The 22,654-nt window shown below is 42.2% G+C and overlaps 1 protein-coding gene across 2 annotated transcripts in view; it reads left to right on the forward strand.

Moving 5' to 3' along the window:
* The first annotated feature begins 3,277 nt into the window (after nt 1-3,277).
* cacng3b (calcium channel, voltage-dependent, gamma subunit 3b) overlaps nt 3,278-22,654 on the forward strand; it is a 41,566-nt gene continuing 22,189 nt past the window's right edge. Inside the window, exons 1-2 of one of the 2 annotated variants that reach the window (XM_082531639.1) lie at nt 3,278-5,830; nt 5,914-6,724. In XM_082531639.1, the coding sequence (XP_082387765.1) occupies nt 6,508-6,724 (217 nt within the window). In that variant the 5' untranslated portion in view covers nt 3,278-5,830; nt 5,914-6,507. Of the gene's footprint in view, nt 6,725-22,654 lie in introns of both variants that reach the window. The other variant, XM_082531638.1, reaches the window with a different exon arrangement.

A 22,654-nucleotide genomic window follows, 5' to 3' on the forward strand; every position in this document is an offset into this window, starting at 1 on the left:
TCTGGGCCCCTATACAGAAGAGGCTCCCATTTAACAACACACACAGAGAGAACTGCAAAAGTAAATTATGTCATGCCAAACATGAACCTTCCCTGAAGACATGTTTTAAAAAATCATTAAAATCACTGTATGCTAAATGCATATAGGCATACATATGCAAACACACTGGCAGCATGAACTATGACAGAAACTGGAGCGACCATAAATAAGTATAAAGTGCAGCAGAGGCTTTCACACTTTCAAACAAGGGAACATAAAATTAGACTCAATAACTGTTTATTTGTTTGTTTGTTTGTTCCCCTTAGGCTTGCAATGGTGAGAGAGCGGGGTGTTGATTGGAGCCTGCCCCAAGGCAGTGACAGAGGAAGCACTGATTTTGGTATATGCATTTTAGCTCTGTGCCTTTCAGAGCATGCTGAAGCGAGGAAGCTACATGCTATTGCTGAATGAAAAAGAAAAAAAGATGATGGGGGAGTTTTGAGGTAAAAACGACGCTCTCTGCAGCAGACTGACGAGAGATGAAAAAGGAAAACTGACAAAAGCAAAAGATTCTTATTTTTTCATTCAGTGGCTCTTTAAAACGCTCAAGAGGGTAGCATGACAGAGGAGCTTATTGGATTTATTTCACCCTATCTCCTTTCTTGCCCTCTCTTCTACCACCTCTCACTCTCTCTCTCTCATACAGCCGCACAGACGTTTTCATTAGGCAACCATATTAGGCACACCTTCACACCATCAGACATGTTTCTTCCCAGCTAAAGTGTCCCTCTGTTTCTCTGTTTCTCTATTTCATTCACACCACACCTCATTCTTAATCAATCAATGTCAAAGTCTGTTATGTTTTTACCTAATCTGACACACACACACACACACAGTCATGTTCCCATATCTTTATGAGACATTCACTGACCTGTTTTCCTGTTTGCTCATAACTTTAAACCAAGTCTTTAAAGCCTCAGTCACACTTATAGGAAAAATAAGACAGCTAGGAAAAACCAGTGGTTGCTTTTAAGTATTTTGGTGTTGGGAGACTGACATTAAGTAGTTCCTGGTTGCCCAGATGTTCATCATGAAAGACCATCAACCTCTGGGCAACTACTTTCAATTACAAGACAATTACACAGGCAATTGAGAAGCAACACGTCTAGGAAAAAGTTGCCATCCGACTTGGACTGATTTCATTCAGACAGAAGAATTTAAAATAATTGCAAATACTTTACAAATGCAGACAGACCAACTCATTGCAATCAACTGGAGTCAGCCTGCGAGCGGTCCCAAATTAATGGATAACACCTCTGCTTAATTATTTATATCACTTCCACTGATTTTTTTTAAAGTAATTTGCACCCTGCATGGGGTAATGTAGAGACGAACGACGTGATGGGGACCCCTCCAGAGCTCCAAGGCAACTAGCATCAAGATCCTGACTCCACTGCAATAAATATTTAAAAAAGTAGACGGCAACAGGTTTGCAAATTTCGCTGCTCTATCACAGTTACAATTATTAGCATGAAGCAGACTGGTTTCATCTTATTGCTGTATCACCATCTGGTCACATCTTGAAGACACCAGGTGACAGCGAGTGGAGACTGCAAACGATTGCCGTAATTTTGGTGATGCCATGGTCTCTAGCCACTGTTTTCGCCAGTGTGACTGTAGCATAAACTAAACTCTTCAAGCTAACGTCCATGTCCCTGCACCATGAATTACATAAAGGAAACATTAGAACTCATTAGAAACACTTTTCATGTGACAATGAAAAAAAGTGTTTGTCATGCACATTACAATCACCCAGAAATGAATGATTACTTCACATTTGAAGACCTACCACGTACAGAAGACTGAACTCTGGCCGTGCCAGAGGCAACACACACATCTGAAAAACTCTGATTTCTCTCCAACGCACTCACTTGTATACATCATTAAATATACGAGCACAGTCACACAAAAATGCAACATCACCACTAGCTGCCCCACACTCCCCATCTGTAAATCTATCCAGCTCACCCTCCTTACGGCACATTTCTCTTCCTCCAAACAGCTTATCTTTTGCTCTCTAATTTCTCTGTGGTTTTCAGTTTCCTCTAACTTCTTCCTCCTCCTCCTAATCTCTGAGCACTGGCCAGAGGTGTGAGAAGGTTCCAGCTCACCAAGCAGAAGCCCTGCAGTCTTCCTCCTCCTCCCCGCTTCAAGAACCTCCCCATCTCTCTATCCTCATCCTTCTGTTGCACTGCCAATAACTGAGGAGAGGAGAGAAAAAGAGAGCAGAAACAGCTCTCCCAATGACAGAGAAAGGGCAAACATAGGACATTTTGGTGATTGCTAACGTCATGTCCCAAATGCCTTTCCCCACAAGGGCCTCCTCGAGTCCTGTCTCTCTCTGCTGCCTACCAACACCATCACTGTAATCACACTTTGGTTAGAAGTTAATAGTTTGTCGTTATAAAAAGTTCCTGTCAGTAGTCTGCACTTTATGCCATATCTAAGAGAGCAAAAGGGTTTTAAGAGAGGAAATTAAGCCACAAGGTGATGCTGATCTTACAACAATCTGCATTACTCATGGTAAGAAATCTGACTGCAGTTTTTTAGTGTTTCTGCTGACATCCTGAAAGAAACCTAAGATTTACTGTTGTCGATATTTATAAAACACGTGCCTGCTGTGATAAATATATCACAACTGCAGTGTTTAATTCTTAGTAGTAGTACCTCTCTATATAAAATATACTTACCTTACCTATACCTCATGACCACAGAGTAGGAAACCTGAAAGTATATTTTCAATTCAATTCAATTCAATTCAATTTTATTTATATAGCGCCAAATCACAACATAAGTCGCCTCAAGGTGCTTCATAGATACAGAGAAAAACCCAACAATCATATGACCCCCTATGAGCAAGCACTTTGGCGACAGTGGGAAGGAAAAACTCCCTTTTAACAGGAAGAAACCTCCGGCAGAACCAGGCTCAGGGAGGGGCGGGGCCATCTGCTGCGACCGGTTGGGGTGAGAGAAGGAAGACAGGATAAAAGACATGCTGTGGAAGAGAGACAGAAGTTAATAACAGATATGATCATTTTATATACATGTTGCCAATGCTGCATTCTGTCAGTAACCTTTTTAAATAAAATATATACCCAAGAGAGTGGCTCATGGGTGCAGTGGTTAACCTTGTCACAAGAAGGTTCTGGGCATGTTCGTGATTGTCTGTCTCTGTGTGGAGCTGGTAGATCCACAGGCGACCTCTCCTGGGTGTACCCTGCCCCTCGCCCTATGACAGCTAACCCCTGTTGAACTCCATAAGCAGAAGAAAATGAACGAATGGGTATCTAAAAGTCAACTCTCTGCAATGGAGGGGGGGGGGGGTCTCAAAGTTTGGGCTCATGTGAACAAGAAAAATGCAAACATCCAAAAAATTGTAGGTAGCGTTCGTAACCTGCCCAGAGAATCTTGTGCTGCCTTGAGTTTACCGTTTTTAACCATCAGTGAGGCAGTGTTTGTTGACACCAGCTCCATGTGTTAATGTTAGGAAGGGTTAGCCATGTATGATGGATAGAAAGAAGATCTGAAACTGAAGAGAAATGCTCCCTCAGTCTTTCTCTGTGCTGCTTTATAGAATGACACAAACTGTTGGTGTTTCATCTTTTCTTGACACGCTTGCAGGCTGCACAAAATGTTCCCTCGCTGTGCCACTGGTCAGACTTTGGCTCTATAACTTTTATGCTCTACTCAAAAAACAAGAACATTTCATCTACTGAAAAATGCTGCTTGTATTCTGTAAACTGATTGCATCAACATGTCACCATTCAACCATTTCTTTTTCTATATCCTTTCTTCATCTTCTTCCACCTGTCCTTTCCTCACTTGTTGCCTCCTCCATTGCCTTTTGCCCACCCTTCATTCTTTTTCTTCCTTATCTCTCCACTTCTCTTCTCAGCCACCATCCAAACTCACTTCGACATCTCCTTTCCCGCCCTCCTTCCTCTCTTCGGCTTCCCTGCTTTCCGTCTCTCACCAGAGGTGAAACGCTGTACTTCTCTTCCTAAAGTCATTTCTATGTTAATGAGTCTTCTTGTGAGATAATGCAGCCGAGCAAGGGCCTCGGACACACACACACACACACAGATACACAGAGGAAGAGCAAGTGAGAAGAATGATAGGACCTGTCACTGCACTCTCTGGTGATCAGTTCATGGATTTATTTATCTGTAATCCTTCTCCCCCCGCTCTCTGTGCTCTGTGCTCACTTTTCTGTCTCTCTGTTTTTGATTGTTTTAATTCCTCAGCCTTTAATAGAGTCAGAGAATCAGTCAGTGAGCTGTGGCACCTAAACACTTAAGTGGATGGATGGGCTCCAGAAAAGAAGCCACGTTTCCATTCCTTGGGTTTAGGCAGGCTACAGCAAGCTTTAAACCCCCCTCTGATTTCCATATATACACATGTTACTCAGGTATACACCTATGATACTTGCACCCACGGTCACGCGCACTCCGGTGTGTTAAGTGAAGCATGAAGAGCAGACCGCCTCGTGTGGAATCCTCGCTGAAGTGGAGTCATTAAAAACGGTCCGTGGCTCTTTAAGTGGCGTCTGTGCTTCTCTCCCGAGCGCGATTCTCCATGCATCGCTTGCCAATCTCTCTCCCGCTCTCTCTTTTCTAACTAATCAGTGCGGCGCAGGAGCTACTGGCGCCGCGGCTAGCGGAGGAGAGAGGAGAAAACAGAAAAACAGAGAGGGGAGGAGGAGGAGGGGGATGACGCTGCGTTTCAAATGAGCACCAAGGACAGCGCCGCACTCAGCACCAGGGACAGCAAGCCACAAAACTACACGCAACCCTGCCTTTGAACACATGCAGTTCGTTTTATTGTGCTATCACAACCCTTTTATTCTTCGTGTGTGTGTGTGTGTGTGTGTGTGTGTGTGTGTGTGTGTGTGTGTGTGTGTGTGTGTGTAGACAGCTCAATATCTACTCACAGTGAAACGTGGTCAAATCAAAGTCCAGCGTGCTCTGATCTGTCCTGATCACCGCTGTATGTGTGGCACTAATGACCTGCCATACATACCCTCTGTTAACTCTCTACTGCGGGGTCTATTCTGCTACCCAGCCGGGTCGCGCAGACGTGGGAATACTTTTCAACCAGTGTGTGTTTGTGTTTCAAGTGAAACTGGCTTGGCTTTATAGAGAAGGTGGTGGGCGGGACTTGCAGCAGTGAAGGCACACTATTAGCTCCCGAAGGGCTCTTTCACCGGGGAACCCAATCCCAGCCGACTGCCTCTGCCTCGGGCGGAGTTTGAGGAGACCCGCGGTTAATTTTAGTTTGTGTTGGTTGGACGGAGAGGAGGAGGAAGAAGAAGAGGACGACGAAGTGGAGGAGGCGACGGCTGTCTTCTTCTTGTTGTTGTTTTTATTTTTTATTATTTGTCGCCTACCAGCAGGCACGTTTCTTGGGAGCAAACGCAAGCGGGTGTAACTGTCGTCGGCCGGTGTGTCCCGGTTGCGGTTCTACACTGACTTCTATGGAGGATAAATCTGATTAATCCTTTCTTGTTGTGCTTATTGGACCAATTTAACTTGTATAGAGCATTTCACCGGATACGGTTTGGACTAGTGTCTAAAGCCCGGACATTGGTCATCCAGGGAGATAAAACATGTCACTGTGTCAACAGCTGGAGCGGAAAACACGCGATGGATGTCGGTCAGTCTCCGCTTTGTAGATAACACATGGTCTTTATTCACCATTCTTGTATTCATTCATTCATTCACTGGACGGGGAGGTGAACAGACGCTGGCCTGCTGTCAGAGACACTGTGGGAAGAGGAGAACCGGTCACAGCGGTGAGTGATGCTTTAGTACAGATTCACGCTGCGGGGGTGACATCGCTACAGACAAAATGATCCCCTGTTTTGCTGTTTTAAAGATGGAGTCCCCCTACACAGACCCTGGCTGTTAATGCTTCACAGATTAATAAGTTAAGAAGGAAAGCAGGAGAGGCGAAGACAAGAAGCTCTCCCCTAACCCCGGGACGAATAACACGGCAGGATGCGTTACCGCCGTTAACTTCCACTCTGAGTGAGTGTGGGCAGTGCCAGCAGTTGGGGACGACCGTTGGCCGTTAATCCTACGCTGTGTGGGTGCGTGCACGCGCCTCTGTATGTGGATGGTGATGGTGAGAACCGGTTTTTGATGCGCGAGAAAGTGACGTGCCGCTCTCCTACCTTCCCGCCCTTTGCCACGAGCCTCAAGTCAACTCAGCGAACCAGGCAGCCGGGTCCAGCTTCATTTCTCTCTCCATAGCCTCCTCACAAACTCGCCACCTTTACCTACCTTCCCCGTGTTGTTGTTATTGCTCTTATTATTTATTTGAGCGCGTGTCCCTCACTCTGACTCTCCAAGTCTCGCGGGATATAAAGGAAATAAAAGGGGTGAATCTAAAAGAGCGGAGGGGAAAAGGAAAGGAAACACACACACACACACACACGAAAACAGATTAAGACGAACAGGAGCCGCATATATGAAGATGCTGATGTGTGACCGCGGCGTCCAGATGCTCGTGACGACGGTGGGCGCGTTCGCCGCCTTCAGCCTCATGACCATCGCCGTCGGTACCGACTACTGGCTGTACTCGCGCGGGGTGTGCCGCGTGAAGAGCAGCGGCGACAACGACACGAGCCGCAAGAACGAGGAGGTGATGACGCACTCCGGCCTCTGGCGAACCTGCTGTCTGGAAGGTACGTGATCAGTCTGACTGGCTGCCTGTCTGTCTCTCCTCTCTCTGCTTCTGGCCGGCGCGTGTGTGTGTTTGTGTGTGTGAGTGCTCGTGCGTGTAGCTGTTTCCACACGCACACGCCCTGTCTCCCCTACTGTCTGCCTTTTAATACCAGAGGAGGTTTGTGTGTTTGCCTATGAGAGTGTGACAGCAGCCTATAATCCCTGTAACTCACTTCTTAAGCTGCTCTTCTCGACTTCACCCTCCACCGCAGAATAGATCGCAACTGAGTAGATGTGGCTGTCATCACGCTGCATAGCTCTGGGTAGAAATAAAGCACTAACAGGGCAAACAGAGCGTTATTAGCCAGGCATCTGCACCACTACCATGAACCAGGCATGTGCACCCTGGCACCACCACAGTAATGATGGGAAAGGTTTTTCCTTTGAAGGTGGATTGCACTGTTGTTCCAGGTTGGAGGAAAAAAAGAAGAAGCTTGTTTTGGCCTGAATGGCGCTGGAACTGGGTGTGAATTTCGCAAGCACCTGTTGATTATGGAACCAAAGGCAATGGTGGTTCACTGAATTCTTGCCAGAGAGTTTAGGCATAGGCTCTCAGTCATCCAGGTCATTCGGGAGTATTGAAAGAAAGTGATTGGATTTCTAAATTTCATGAAAATGTTTCACCTTTCATTTCTGGTTCAGCCCAGAGCCCTTGAGTAAGTCAGAGTCCTATCAGCCGGGTGTTGTAGCATTGAAATAGTTTCTGCAAGTGCTTAGCTGGCAGTTGGACTGTGTGCTAATAACATACAGCATTGTTTTTAACTCCTCAAACTGTGCTTCTGTAACTCTGTGACGAAGCTAGCGTGGAGATGACGCCACTCTTCCATTCAATGGCTCTGGATCATTCCAAGTACAAGTTAAGTAACATGAAATATGCTGTGCAGTGGGGAGTGCTCAGATCTCTACACTGCAGAAACCAAAGAGCCACTCCATAAACTCACCACAAAACATAGAAGAGCCACCCTGACAGGACAAGACTCAGCTGTACATCTGCATCTAAAGGACAAAGGTCACTCTTTTGAGGATGCCAATATTCACATTATGGACAGAGAAGACAGATTGTTTAAAAGAGGAGTGAGACAGGCCATCTATGTCTACTGTGAACAACCATCCTTGAACAGAGGGGCACACCAAGCATTGAAGAGAAGTTGGTCTTTCCACTGAATCCAGACTTCTTGACTCTTATATGTAGAGCAGGGTGGTCCAACTCCAGTCCTCGAGAGCTACCGTCCTGCAGCTTTTAGACACATCCTTGTTCCGACACACCTGAATCAAATGAATGGCTTGTTATCAGGCCTTTGCCAAATTTGATGGCATGCTGAAGAGGTAATCCAACCATTTGATTCAGCTGTGTTGGAGTAGGGATGCATCAAAACTTCATGGCGGTGCAGTGAACTTTACAATTCACAAGCAATCTACATTTAGATAATGGGGAACTCCCAACACTCCAAAAGCCAGATAAACATGTTTCCCATTCGACAAAACACAGGAGGAGTAATGTCAGTGACGATCAGCTACTACATCACTGAAACAGAAGTCAGATGACTCTTCTTTGTGTGACACTGACCAACATTTGACTGATGTAACAGTATCACACAAATTCATATTGAACATTTAGATATCAGCGGTTTAAATAGGCTGTTTTTTTTCCTTGTGCGAGTAAAGTGCACAGAATACGGGACGGCAAGCAAGGCTAACAGCTGTTGTGTTCACTGTAGCTGGTTTACATGAGTGCCAACATGGTAATGGTAATAAGTGCAGAGTGTTTGTTTGTGTGTGTTATCTTACATGTTTCCCTCACTTGTCCAAGGTAAATTTCCCCAGAGACAACAATGGCTAATCTAATCTAACATCTGATCTAACTTCGTTATCAGCTGGAAGAATTGACAATGTCTTGAAAAAGTTTTGGTTCCAAGAATGTGACTCAGACCTTGTTATTGCCCGAAATCAGATGAAGTCAGCTAGGCCTTTAACATCTAGTCTATCATATTTGATGTATGGGTTTTTGAGACTTCTACATCAGTGTGACTGTTTTTTCTCACTGAAAAAAACATGATAAATTGTACAATACGTTTAAGGAAATTAATTGCCCAAAAAATGTAAAAAGCCAGATGTAGTAAATATGATTCAAATTAAAATTCATATACATCACCCCCGCTGCTTCTTACTTTTTCAAGTCCTTATTTGCAGCATTTCTCCCTTTAAAAACTCTGAGTGATTTTCTTGTTAATTTGGACTTTTTCTAGAAACTCTCAAGGCATTTGGCTGCACATCCATCATATTTAGCACCACACAGAAGAGTGTGCCTTGATCACAGGGTTTGATTGGCTCTCTAAAGCCTTTTGGCTGTATGGATTGGCTCTTACATAGTTATTTTCTACTGAATTTGAGCACTCAAAGCTTTTTTTAATAAAGCCTCATTCACCCATTCATGCAAGTGCTTTTTCTATGCCTAAGCAGTTTTAACCTAACGTTCACATAGGCCAACAGTCTGATGGATGCATCAGAGGCAACTCGGGGTTCAGCATCTTGCCCAACGATACTTCTGACATGCAGGTTGGAGCAGCCTGGGATTGACCCACCAGTGTTCCAATTAATAGACAACTGAAGTGAACATAAAAAGGAAAAATCTAAAACTTGAACAAGATAGAGGACTTTGACACTGTCAACACGTCAAAGTGTGTGTGTGGGCGGGGGGGTGTTACAGCGCCAGATGGTGCAGGTATGCTGCTGTACGTTTATGCACACAGCAACACGCACATGTTATTGAATGAATAAACAGACAAATTCCAGGATATTCCCAATCCTCCACATAGGCACAGCTGTGGGAGCAGGATGCCAAGTTAACACAATGTCAGTGCATTCACACACACAGGCTCAGACAACGAAACATCATTTGCACATATACTCCTTCATGCACGCCTTTAACAACTGCTTTACTTAAGTGAAGAAGCTCTCTTATCTCTTTTGTCATTCTGTCCATCTTATATCCACTTAGCACAGTGGTAACACACTGGTAGCCATGCTTTTATAATTCATAGCTGCCCCATAAGCTGACAGGAAGCGGATGTGTGTATTAGCAACCTGTACTGTGTCCGACAACAGGGAGGGTGTGAGTGACTTAGACAGTAACTACAGACAAGTAGTGAAGCCTCATATATGCAGTGTTCTTACAGTGGAGGTGAACACACAGAGCAGTTACACATGCATGATGTGCAGCATTTACAGTTTTATTTAGCAGTGAAAATGGGCACCAAGGCAAAAAGAGACCTTAATTGAAAGAAATATTTACTTTAAGGCAATAATTAGCATATAAGTAGTAGCGAGCAGGTGGTCTTATTCTAAAGTTTTCACTGATTTTTAAATACAACTAACTAGGCGTAAAAGCGCCTGCACATGCACGTATTCTCTGCTTTAAATGGAACCTGTTTTGCTTTTATTTTGTGTCACATACATTATTACAGTGATGGATGCTCATTTTAAACCTGTCCAGTGGTTCAAATAATGAGGTCAGCATGTGTATAATTAATCCCCATCTTAAGCTGCCTGAAAAAAAGTTAAAAGACTAGGCCTTTTTCTGCATATAGCAAGAATTCTTGAATGGTATAGTTTTGTTTGCCTTGATTTCAGATGCACTGTATTTGTTAAAAAATAATATCCCAGCTCTTCATTGCTAAATTATAAATTAAGATTCAGGACAGTGCTTCGGTAATGCGGCCTCAATGCAAGGCATCAGCAAACTGCAATTTTAGATAAGCAAACAACTAAAAGGAAAGCCCAAAAGAAAAGAGCAGGGAAATAGCATAATAAGCATTAACATTTAACAACAACAGAGTTCATAAAGTGAGTTCTAGAGGAATTTTTAATGGGCTGCTTGTAATTTAGCACACAGGAATGTAGAGTTCTTATAGAATTTAAATAACAGGGATGTTTTCCAGATTCTGGCATAAATACTAAGGCCTGTAATAGGATGAATATTTACGTGCACTTGCTAATACCAGATGTTAACAGGGACCAGCAGTGTGTGGTGACGTTGGGGTTTCTCTAAAGAGGTGCTGCGATAGAATAAATGAGCACAAGAAAAACTCCTTTAGAGAACAGACAAAACATGAATGAAGAGAAACCACAGTGCACATGAATGAAGCGGGGGAGAGGGGTGGAGAAGAGCAGCAAGTGAAAAGTGATGGATGAGCTGCGCGTGCCCTCAGTTTCAGGTGAATCTCTCGGGAGTTTGTGGGACCACAACGTGGATTTAGATGATCACTCGGTTACAGAATGAAGGAATAGGGTTTTAAACAGAGACAGAGGTAGCAGTGATCGCTCAGGTGGCTGCAGGAAGGAGGAGAGAAGGTTTAAAGATGCAGGTGGGGGTTGAGAATTGAAGGACAGAGTGAAAAGGAGGTCACAGTATAGGGAGATAAGCATTAATTAAATATGTGGGGTGTTTGACCATGTCTAGGATAAAAGCAATCACCTGACTGAGAGGGACAGCGGTAAAGACAGAGGAGGTAAGAGGAATCGTTAAGGAGGGTAACACTGAGAGAAGGGGACAGGTATATAAAAGAGAAAGAAGCAAGATTTCTCTTGAGAGGACATGACCAAAAAAGACAAAGGAAAAGGGGAGGTGTATATTTTATGATTTATATTTTAATATCTATCCAGACATTTTTAGAGTTTGTATTTTTAAACCAAAAAAACCTTCATATGTTTCCTTTATAAGAAAAGTCAACTACTTTTGCATGTTCCCATTATTTGCTTATGTCCTGGAAGCTCCATTTACAGGGGGAGGGGAGTGGGTATGCAAGATCATCAGGCTCTTGTGCAGTGCTCTGCACCTTAATGCAGATGGTTTTACGTGTAAATTGGTGCTGCACAAGAACTTGAAATGTATTTTGGATTGAATAACTGGTTTGCATAGTTGTGGAGAAAGTATTTTTGTTCGTTACGAACAGTAATATATACTAATACTCGTACTAAACAGCAGTATTAGCATCAAAATATTAAATACAAAGAATAGCCCAACTGATCGGTCAACAGGACGATATTATTGCGAGAAATATAACTCTTTGCCCAAAAAATGCGCATCAAGAAAATAACTTTCATTTATCCTCCAATAAATGAAAATTTAAAAAGTATAGAAGAAAAGGGAGAACGACACTTAAGCCATGTTATGAATGTTGACATTGCATACTTTGTCCACTAGAGCGCACTGTGCAACCTCCCTGTTTGCAACATACATGTTACAACGAACGTCACAAACACAACAACCAGCTGATCAAGCAAAGTCGGGTGTATACACATAATCTATGACTTGCCACAATAGAAGATTCTTTTTAAACTGCACTCTTATGTTATCTTAGGAAGGACTCATAAATGCATGACAATTATTAGGGAAATCGTTTTTCTTCTTTTTTTATCTGCTCGAAAGAAAAAAATATCAGTCGATATATCAGATTTTTAAATGACCAAATATCTGTATGGTATTGGTCTTAGAAATCCAACTCTCGGGCTCTCCTTTAAAGTTTAATTCATGGTCTCACAAATGTTTCTGTCTGCCTACACATTTCAGTTTGGAGAGGGGTTTTCACCCACTGCAAATGTGCTCCCATGCAATCTGAAAAAATCCTAACTAATAAATTTAAATTGACAAAATAATAATTACCTTATGCTGACTGTTAGTAATTAAATGTAGAAGAGAAGTTGCTCAATATCTCAGGGGCTGATGTCACCATGTTCCCCCTTTTAGACACACCCCTGTGTATAGGAAAACTGTAGCGTGTGGTCAAAATTTTCTCCTTTTATTCACAATGTTGCTGTTAAAACCGCAGTCCTTGATCCATAAAGAGACCCACATGCAGGAGGAAATTTACAGTTTCCTCCTGCATGTGGGAATTTTAAAAGATGGTAGAAGAAAGAGCTGGAAAGAGAAGAAAGCCAGATGTGGCGATGTGCAGGATAAAAGCAACATCTTAGAGAGACAGACATCATCGGGAAACAGATATTTAATCACAGCTGTGATGGAATTAATAGCACAAAAGGAGAGTTTGTACACAGCTGAAAAGCTTGGAAGAGAATGTAAAATAAAGGCTCCAGGGCTTAAAAGGAAGGAGGGTTTCAGACAGACCCGCAGGACATTTTGCTGTGTTTCTAAAGAAGGTATCAAGGGAGGGGGATAATAAGGGTAGGTAGGCTAAAGGATGAAGGGAGGAGATTTAGTAGAAGATGAAAAGTTTTACTGCATCTGGAAAGTAAAAATGATAAATCAGAGAATGTCGGGAGAGATGGACTGAAGGAAGATAGCAATTGTGCCAGTAGCTACAGGGAAGGAGGTGTAATAGAGATGCAGTTAGAAGGGGAAAAAAAACAAAACAGATTTTTGCCAAATTCCCAAGGTCAGACCTTGCAATGCTTAAGAAAAGCAAAATCTGAGATTCTACAGACCTCAGTTAGTATGTTAAATTTCAAACCAAACACAGCATATCAGCACGAACGCCTACCACTAAATGTAAGCATGGTGGTGAAGACATGGTGATTCAAGCTTTTTTTGCAGCCACAGGACACTTCGAAGTCATCGATTGGACCATGAACTCTTCTGTATACCAAAGTATTTTAGAGTCAAATGTGAGGCGACCTGTCTGACAGCTAAAGCTTGGGCAAAACTGGGTCATGCAACAAGACAGTGAGCCAAAGCACGGCAACAAATCTGCAACAGAATGGCTGAAAAAGAGAAGAATCAAGGTGTTGCAGGAGGCCAGTCAAAGTCCGGACCTCAACCTATTTGAAATGCAATCGTGAGACTTTAAGAGAACTGTGCATAAACGAATGCCTGCAAATCTCATTGAACTGAAGCAACGCGATAAAACAGAGCGGGGCAAAAGTCTTCCACAGAGATGTGAGAGAATGATGAAGTCATACAGAAAATCCTTACGCTGAATAACTTACTTCTGCTAAAAGCTATTGAATTATAGAGTCTTAGTTTTTACACCCACTGCTTTTGTATTTTGCTGCATTTTTAGGAGTAGGAGCTTCAAATTGATACATTTGGTGTATCGACTATTTTGAATCTCAGTGACCTAAACCTTAAGGTCAAAATTCAAGTTTTCTGAAAATCTTGCGAATGCAATAATTTGAGAACAAGGCGACATGGGATTTGTAAATTGTAAAATACTATAGGTGTGTCGACTTGGAAGCTGAGTGTTTTTCATTGAGTCACGATATGTAAATCCTTAGAATTGACAGGGGATGGGTCTTTTTTGGTCTTTAACCATGACTCTAAGTCTAGCATGCATATATTTTTCTTTCATTACATGTCATACGTATAGAAAAATCTTCTTTTTAATGTTTATACTTAACCAAGCCTTCTTATTTTCATATCAGAACTGATGTGTGTAATTGCATGACACTGTTTTAATAATAATAATAATAATAATGTATAATTTATTGATCCTTTATTGATTCCCCCGTGGGGAAATTCCTCTCTGCATTTAACCCATTCACTCTGTGAAGCAGTTGGCAGCCATTGGGCACCCGGGGAGCAGTTTTAGACCACACGGTGTCTCCAGCCTCATGGCAGCAGTTTGTTTCAGGGCAGCTGAACAACAACCTCTGAAAGGACTCAAGCCAGGCTCCAAAATCTCGAGGAAAGTCTTCACAGAAGAGCAGAAGCTGTTGTGGCAGCACATTAATGGTCCTGGATTTAAAATGAGACATAACAATAACATGTGAGTGTAATGTTTGCTAGCTGCGTGGAGGGAATCCTGAAACAGCCATGTATGAAAGCGATAACAGATAAGAGGGAAAACTGGAATGGGATGAATTAATGTTTTGTGAATGTGAGAGAAAACTAGGTAGAGTGAAGGAGGAGCGGTGAGAAGATTTGAAACATGAACAGAGAGATGTTTTCGGGGGGGGGGGGGGGGGGGGGCTTTGCTGTTTGAGTAGGGACAGACTGAGAGAAGGGGGGAAGAAGAGAGAGATAGAGAAGAGGTGTGCAACCGAGCAGAACCTGCCTCGTTCTCTTTCATCAGCCATCACCGTGGAAACTAGCCTCCTCCTCCTCCTCTTTCCCTCCCAGCTTCTCTTTCCTTCGCCTGCAAAAAGGTAATCAGAGAGAGCGAGAGAGGCAGAGGCACAGAGAGAAGGAGGAAGAGAGAGAGAAAGAAAGCGGCACAGTCACCCAGACTGAGCTGTCAGAGGCGCTCCGAGGAAACAAGCAGTCCAATTTGCTCTGCTTTTCAACTTTCTTTCCTGTCCGTTGCTCACTCCCTCCTCCTCTGTTATCTAGTTGACAAAACCATTTAAATTGTGAGTGCGTGTGTTCGTGGACACGTGTGGCCAGGTTTACACAGACCACTTACATGCAGATTTTGGATCACATGCCAACTCATTGGGGTCAGCTTGCTTGGGACAAAGGCTGTCCTCCCCATAGAAACTACAAAAATGGTTATCTGTCAGATGTCTAACAAAAAAAAGACCTATGTTTGCATTTTAAAATGTTTTATGATCGTAGAGAATCAAAGGGATAAGAGCTTTCCTATTGTGAAATACAAATCTAGGTATGAGGTTAGCCAGTAGTCATTCATGTATTCTGTTCAAACTACTGTGACTTTCCTTCATGCTGAGCCGTGGAGCTGACATGTTTGGCAGAAAATTTACTCATTTTGTCGGTTGGATTGCCATGCTACTCTTGGGATGGACCGTAATCGCTTTGATGGTCCCCTGACTTTCCATCTAGTGCCAAAATCAGGTCACAGATTTTGTCCAAAAGTAGCATGCTAGCTCACTAAACTCCGACAGTAAGCATAATGAACAGTAACGTGGCTGTAGATACTATCCAAAAAGGATCATATGAATTACATTTTTTGTATCCCAAATAGTTTTAACTACACTGGCAATCTAAAAAAGCTAAATTATTTCAGTTATTTGACCATTTTTGGTTGGATTTGAGGAGTTCCAGTTAGCCACATTTGCACCATAATCAAAGTCATGTTACTGTATTGGGTCTTAAGCTTTTTTTTGTCTTGTTCGCATTTAGATACTGGAAAAATGAATGGCACCCTGTTTTTGTTTTAATTAATCACTTGTGCTTCAATCACACAGGCCTAGAGACCAATCATCAACCTCCTGGCAACCACTGGTTGCTAGGGGAAAACAATATATTCCTTTCCTGGTTGGTTGGTGGTTGCTGAAGGTTCCTGGCTGTGTCCTGTCTTGCATTTCTGCTGCAACCAGGCACTGCTTTTTGTTTGAGGGCAAACAGTCTGGTTTCCTTCACACTTTCCCGGTTGCCTATACCTCTTTGTTACCAGTTTCACCTAGAGACTGCCACCAACCTCCAGAACCACTTTTCAACCAGTCAGACACACCAGGAATATATATTTTTCCCTAGTGAGTGGTCGTTTTCAAGTTTCAAAGCGTGGGTGACAGGGGTCTTGACTGATGCCCCATTCCCACAGCAATCGTTGCTAACGATATATAACTGTAGCCATTAATCAAGCCATTGATATTGCTTAAAGTTTTAAGTCATAGCGTCAAAATGGCAAAATCTAGAATTCGTTATCTTGAGGCTGAATTTCAAAGGCTCTGAAGTTTGTTCAAATAGTGAACATCTAATCTAAATCAGCAACTTGTCTCACACGTGGTGCAGTGTCAGCAGTTTTTAAAACTAGACACCTTTCCAAAAGTTGAGCTACGCAATTGTTCTTTTGGTAGTAATATATGGTGTAACCTCACTATATACATTAACACAAGGATGACACCTCTAGGAAATAAAATGTGCTAGACTGTAAGTGTATGTAATTTGCTCGTCATGGATGCAATAGCTACTTTTAATGCCAGCGTACATCCTTTACAAATTCTTTTCTAATTTTCTTCTGCTTTTGAAATAAGCCTGAAGTCCAGTATTATTCCAGACATTATGACTTTCTCCACCTGCCATTTGCTGTCTGAAGAGTCACCACAAATGCCCTTCCTTTCCACTCACCTGCATTCGCCTCATTAATGAGGCCCTGCAGTATTCATACTACCTCAGCTCACCATGTCTCACTTGCCTGTTTGTTAATCTGTGCCTTGTAGCATCCTGGCTTCCCGTTTGGGTTTTTTTTTTTTACATTGTATTGTGTTTAAAAAATAATAATAACCTTGCCTGTGGTTTAGATTCACCGGATGCTTCCAAGTAAAGCTCACTTCTTGTTTTTAATCACCCATTTCACAAGTTCTGCTTTAGTTTGAACTGAAATGCAGACATATCCCCTGACCCTGACTACAAAATATTTTCCTTGCCTTGCTTTTCTTAACAGTTCTTACAATAGACTGTGTATGAAACAGTAATGTATCTGCAGTTTGAAAGGGTAAGGGCAGTGCAGGTGTGCCTTAAGTGACCTTTCTGTGAATTGCAATGTATGCAGGTTAGGAAAATGACACTTTTAGGCCTCTGTAAGCACTTTCCTGATTATGTCAATCACATCTTAGTGAATGCAACAGGATGTTAATGGTCCCCATTAGAGTCAAAAATGACATATTTTAGATTGTATTTTAAGGCAGGCCTAGCTTGTTGCTGACACAATTTATCATTCACATTAAATTCAATTAGTTTTATTTGTATAGTGCAAATCACAACTACAGTCACCTCAAGGCGCCTTGTGGTACGGTGCTATTGGGTCTTTAAGATAAGATGTCAACACTGTTGCTGCAGCATTTTTGATCAACCAAAGGCTTTTCAGGGAATTTTAGGACAGTTTTTCACCAGCTTCGGCTTTTTTCTGCCTGTTAAAAAATTGTGTACAAATGTGCTTTTCTACTCAACACTTGTATGGATTGTGTTATTTAAGTTATCTGTGCTTTATTGTGGGGATCTCGTACACTGAGTTTTAGTCTTTTAGTGGGTGGCCAACTTCAGTGTTGGACTCTTCTGTGAATACAGGGTTTGTGCGTGGGTGAGAGTTGGATCAAGGACAAACATCCACCTTGTGGCTCATTTGTCACAGTCATGGGGTTACGCAGACTTGTTGTTTGTATGCGTCCCCTTTTTTAACCTTGTTTTGAGGCACAAAATTTTTATTTATTTAGGAGTGGATTATGTTCAATGTTCAGTATATTTTATTTCACAAGAACTAGACTGATACGGCATTGAATAGCTGTATTTTAATTAAAGCATTAAAATGTCCGATGCTTTGATTTGCAAATGAGATAATTTGACAATTTAACTCAGTAACTATTATAAATAATTCTCAGGTGTGTGTGTGTGTGTGTGTGTGTGTGTGTGTGTGTGTGTGTGTGTGTGTGTGTGTGTGTGTGTGTCCATCTTAACAGCTCTATCTGTAACATGCTGATATTCTCCAGAGTTTTTTTTAAGGTATCAATTATTTTTACAGTGTGTATTAAAGAATGCGTGGTATACAAGGGGGGGTGTGCAGGTTTGCGCTTATGTTCATATGTTTTATGCATAAGTGACAACAGTTGCATGCTGGGCCCTGTAGGAGAAACTCAACCACATGACTCAGATAAAACACACAAAGACGCACACACAGGCAGACAATCATGCATACTCTGAACTCTCATTCCTGTTTGTGTCCCATAATGCTTTGCTGTGGCTGTGCCTGCAGCTGCCCTCGAGCAACTGTGACCTTTGTGAGGGAAATGCCTCCTGATAGATGCTCCCACTACGCATGTGTGTGTCTCCATGTTCTCTTCTTTTTTGTTTGTGTGTGTCTGTGATCATTACCGTGCTGTTTATTAGACTGAAAAAACAATAACCAACAGCAAATTTGAAAACATGCAGTCTCCTCCATGCACTTACACTTGACTGCCCAAGCACACACGTGCACGACTTCACAGATTAGCTCGCGTGCCAGTGTCCCCGTGTTCAGATTGATGTCTGTAGCTGCTTATGATAAAAAAAAAATGATTATCTGTGTGTGAAATTGATAAAATAGCCAACTGGACTGGGGCCAGTCTACTGAATTTTATCCCACTGTCCTCAGACCTCAAAACAACCCAACTCTCCTTCTTTACTATAATGAAATTAAGCTTTTGGAAGGCAACTATTGTAGGAACATAACACCTTGTACGTAGTAGCAAATAACACCGAGAAGACCTGGCACTCTTTTCTGCTTCCCCACATTAATATAACTGCTGGAGATACAATATAACACTTGCATGAGCAATAATTGATCCAGTGTACCATCGTCAGTGCACGTACGAACTTTTCAAGCATACTAAGTAGTCCCATTATTTTAGGAGCCCCATCTAATAAAGAAAAGTAATATCCAGCTGGCAAAGGATATAATTTCACTTGTGGTATGCAGGGAAAGGATAAATGAAAGTGCTCTTTAGGAATGAGGGAAATGGTTGCCTGCTGGAGTCCCAGAAAGGTGGCCTCAGCTGTGGTTTCGTCCTGAAAAGAGATATTTATTAAAAGGCTGTCATCCAAACGCCTTCGTGGAAAGATTTGGATGTGTGCCGGCTTGAGTAAAATCTCATGAATAGGAAAACACTTAAAGAAATGAGATGTATGTCACATTAAAAAAAATAAAAAATAATAGCGCACTCTCCTTACATAGTGAGACAAATGTGTGGCTCTATTTTAATGATCTTATTAATCTTCTGTAACTGAGACGGAAAGATTTTCTTTCTTCTAAGCCAATTTGTTAAGCCTGAACTGAGGGGCTTTAATTTAAGCAGCCACCTGAGAGCCTCACATTGGATTTTTCTTTAAACGCCACACACCTTTGTTCATTTCCACTGTTTGTTTTATGATTTTTTTAAATGTTTTACAAATGTGTCATGGTGCAGATTTGAATGTTTTGTTTTTTGGCCACAGTGAATAGCTTATTAGCTTATTAACTTTTTTTGCTTCTGCTTGGCGATACTCAAACAGACCACTTCAACAGTATTAACCGTGCAGGTTAAACTTTAGGACTACAGCAGTAGTGAGTCTAAATTACCATTTGTAGTCATTCAAATAATGTGCAGACAAGGAAAGACACATAGAATATAATAGAATAATCCTTTAATTGTCCCACAAGGGGAAATTTGGTTGTAACAGCAGCCAAAAAGACAAATATACAAACAAACAGGACACAGGACACGGAACAGAAACATACACAATTTTTCTTACATATTTACATTAAGGACAATGGTTACTATAAACAGAGAGAACTGTACAGTTATTGAATAAAATAAAAATAATTACAGGTAAGAGGCAAACCAGGTTGTAGTGCAAATTGGTTAATTAACTAACTTATTGCAGTTACAGCGCAGATGTAAACATCTATGTTTGTTGGGAGCAGTTCAGATTGTACAGTCTGACAGCTGCAGGGAGGAAGGACCTGCGGAAACGCTCCTTCATGCATCGAGGATGCAGCAGTCTGTCACTGAAGGAGCTCTGCAGTTCAGCACCATCTACATGCATGGGGTGGGAGACTCTGTCCATCAGAGATGTTATTTTGGCCAGAGTCCTTCTGTCTCCCAGCACCTGTACTGGGTCCAGGGTGCATCCCAGAACAGAGCTGGCCTTCCTGATGAGTTTATCCAACCTCTTCCTCTCAGCTGCCGATAAACTGCTGCTCCAACATACCACACTGTAAAAAATGACAGATGCCACCACAGAGTCATAGAAGGTCTTTAAAAGTGCTCCCTGCACTCCAAATGACCTCAGCCGCCTCAGCAGGTAGAGTCTGCTCTGACCCTTCCTGTAAAGAGCATCAGTGTTGTGGCTCCAGTCCAGTTTATTATTCAGGTGAACACCCAGGTACCTATAAGAGTCCACTATCTCAATGTCAACTCCCTGGATGTTCACCGGTGTCAGTGTGGTGGGTCTGCGTCTCCGGAAGTCCACCACCAACTCCTTCGTTTTCGTTTTTGCATACTAGCTCCCCATGTCATTAGGCACACCTTCCAATACCAGGGATACCCTTTTGTCTTGAGAACTGACTCAAATGAACAAGGTGCTGGAAACATTCCTCGGGGATTTTGGTCCATAACATGATGGCGTCACACGGTTGCTGTGGATTTGCTGCTGCACATGCATGATGTTAATCCCCACCGTCTAAATATTTCAGCATAAATCGACTCTTCAGACTGAGCAACATTTTTCCAGTGCCCTGGTGTCTACACAGGCAGACAGTGAAATTATAAATGGCTCATGTACCCCTAATTTTGATGAGCATGTGGACTGTAGCCTCAGTTTTCTGTTCTTAGCTGCTCCTCACTGGATATGGTCTCTTTTTGGACCGTAACCGTAGTGATGACTGTGCAGTAAAATCTCTGAATTTGGATTGTTGGTGCTGTCTGCCACATTCAGTTACTTTAATCAACTTTCCTCCCCATTCATAGTCTTGCTTTGAATGTCAAAGTTCAAAGGTGGTCTTCACTATTTCTGCATGCCTAAACGCACCGAGTGCTGCCGTGTGTGTGTGTGTGTGTGTGTGTGTGAGTGTGTGAGTGTGTGAGAGAGAGAGAGAGAGAGAGAGAGAGAGAGAGAGAGAGAGAGAGAGAGAGAGGCGAGTGTGGGATCATAGGCTGGTTTTGACACTTGACATAAGTGTTTGTGACAACTGACTCACGTACTGATACAGCATTTGGAGGTACATCACTGAAACATCACTGTAGGCTAAAAATATGTGACTCATATAGCCCCATGTGCGCGCACACACACACGCACACACACACACGTTTTAGTTACAGTAACAGGGCCAGACAGCGCGTTTGACTGACAGAGATCCACATCGAGATTGTCTGACAGCTACCTGCTCCCCAGTTTGGATCCTTGTTTTAGTACTCTCCACTGCTATAAAATGTGTACAACACATACTTGTTTGCTTAGTGCTTGACAGGGTGACGTGGAAAGCGTGAAATATTAGACATGACAGCTTCAGTATTTGAGCGTCCGAGTCCTCATGTGCCAAAATTTTGGAATCACCATGTGTTTTGATTATTTACTTTCCTGTTGGAGACTGGCTCAATGTCCTCCCCCTTCATTATTACTGCATCATTAAAAAAGCAGGTAGTGAAGTACACATTTAGAGACATACCAGCACTACTCATGCGCAGTACACGCAGTACTTAATTCTTCCTGTTATTCTAAAGTTTTGGAATAAAGTGTTCATCCCTTATTTTGAGCATGTTTGGAAATGACAACCTGAGAAGTCCTGGATCAGCTCCAAAAGCAATAAATCTGTATCCTCAGCTGTGAATTCATTCAGTCGAATAAAATCACTGAAAGACATTTTTTTTTAAATCTCAACGAGACAGATCTTTGGTGAAGATGAAGCATATGTCTTACTACAAGGATGACAGTGTTATATATTTTTGATAGATGCTACAAATCTCACAGAGAAATTCACAACATTCTGAGTGTGTGTTAATCCCGCTTGCTTGCATATTTTCAGTCAGAAGCTCACAGTCCATTTGTTTCTCCTGAAGGCATAAATCTTTAAAAACAGCAGTGCAACCAGACAGCAGACCGTTAGCACATTTTGACCCAAGCGGAAACCACCAAGCGATATCCCTTAAGAAGCAGTTTGTGTAATAGCTGCTGGATGATACCTCTAAAAATAGATCTCACACTTCAATACTGAATTTTAACAGCATGCTTTGAGAAATATGATCTGTAGTTTGTTTATTTATTTATTTTAGCTGCTTCGGCTGACTGATCGATCAGCTTGTTCCATAGAGTCTACAATTCAGAAGAATTGCTCCTCCTTCCACAGTATTGCACAGTACTTAATCAAACTCATTCATCCAGTGGGTCTTCATCCAAATTGTGCATAAGGTCATATTTGTAATATGAATTTATGCAGTAACCTGTGTTTTTTTAAATATATGAACGATCTTATCTATACTTTTTTTTAAATCTAGTTTTGTTAGGTTTTTTAACCTTTATTTATATT

The sequence above is a fragment of the Aulonocara stuartgranti genome, assembly GCF_965226115.1.
Source record: "Aulonocara stuartgranti genome assembly, chromosome: 4".
NCBI classification, from domain to species: Eukaryota; Metazoa; Chordata; class Actinopteri; order Cichliformes; family Cichlidae; genus Aulonocara; species Aulonocara stuartgranti.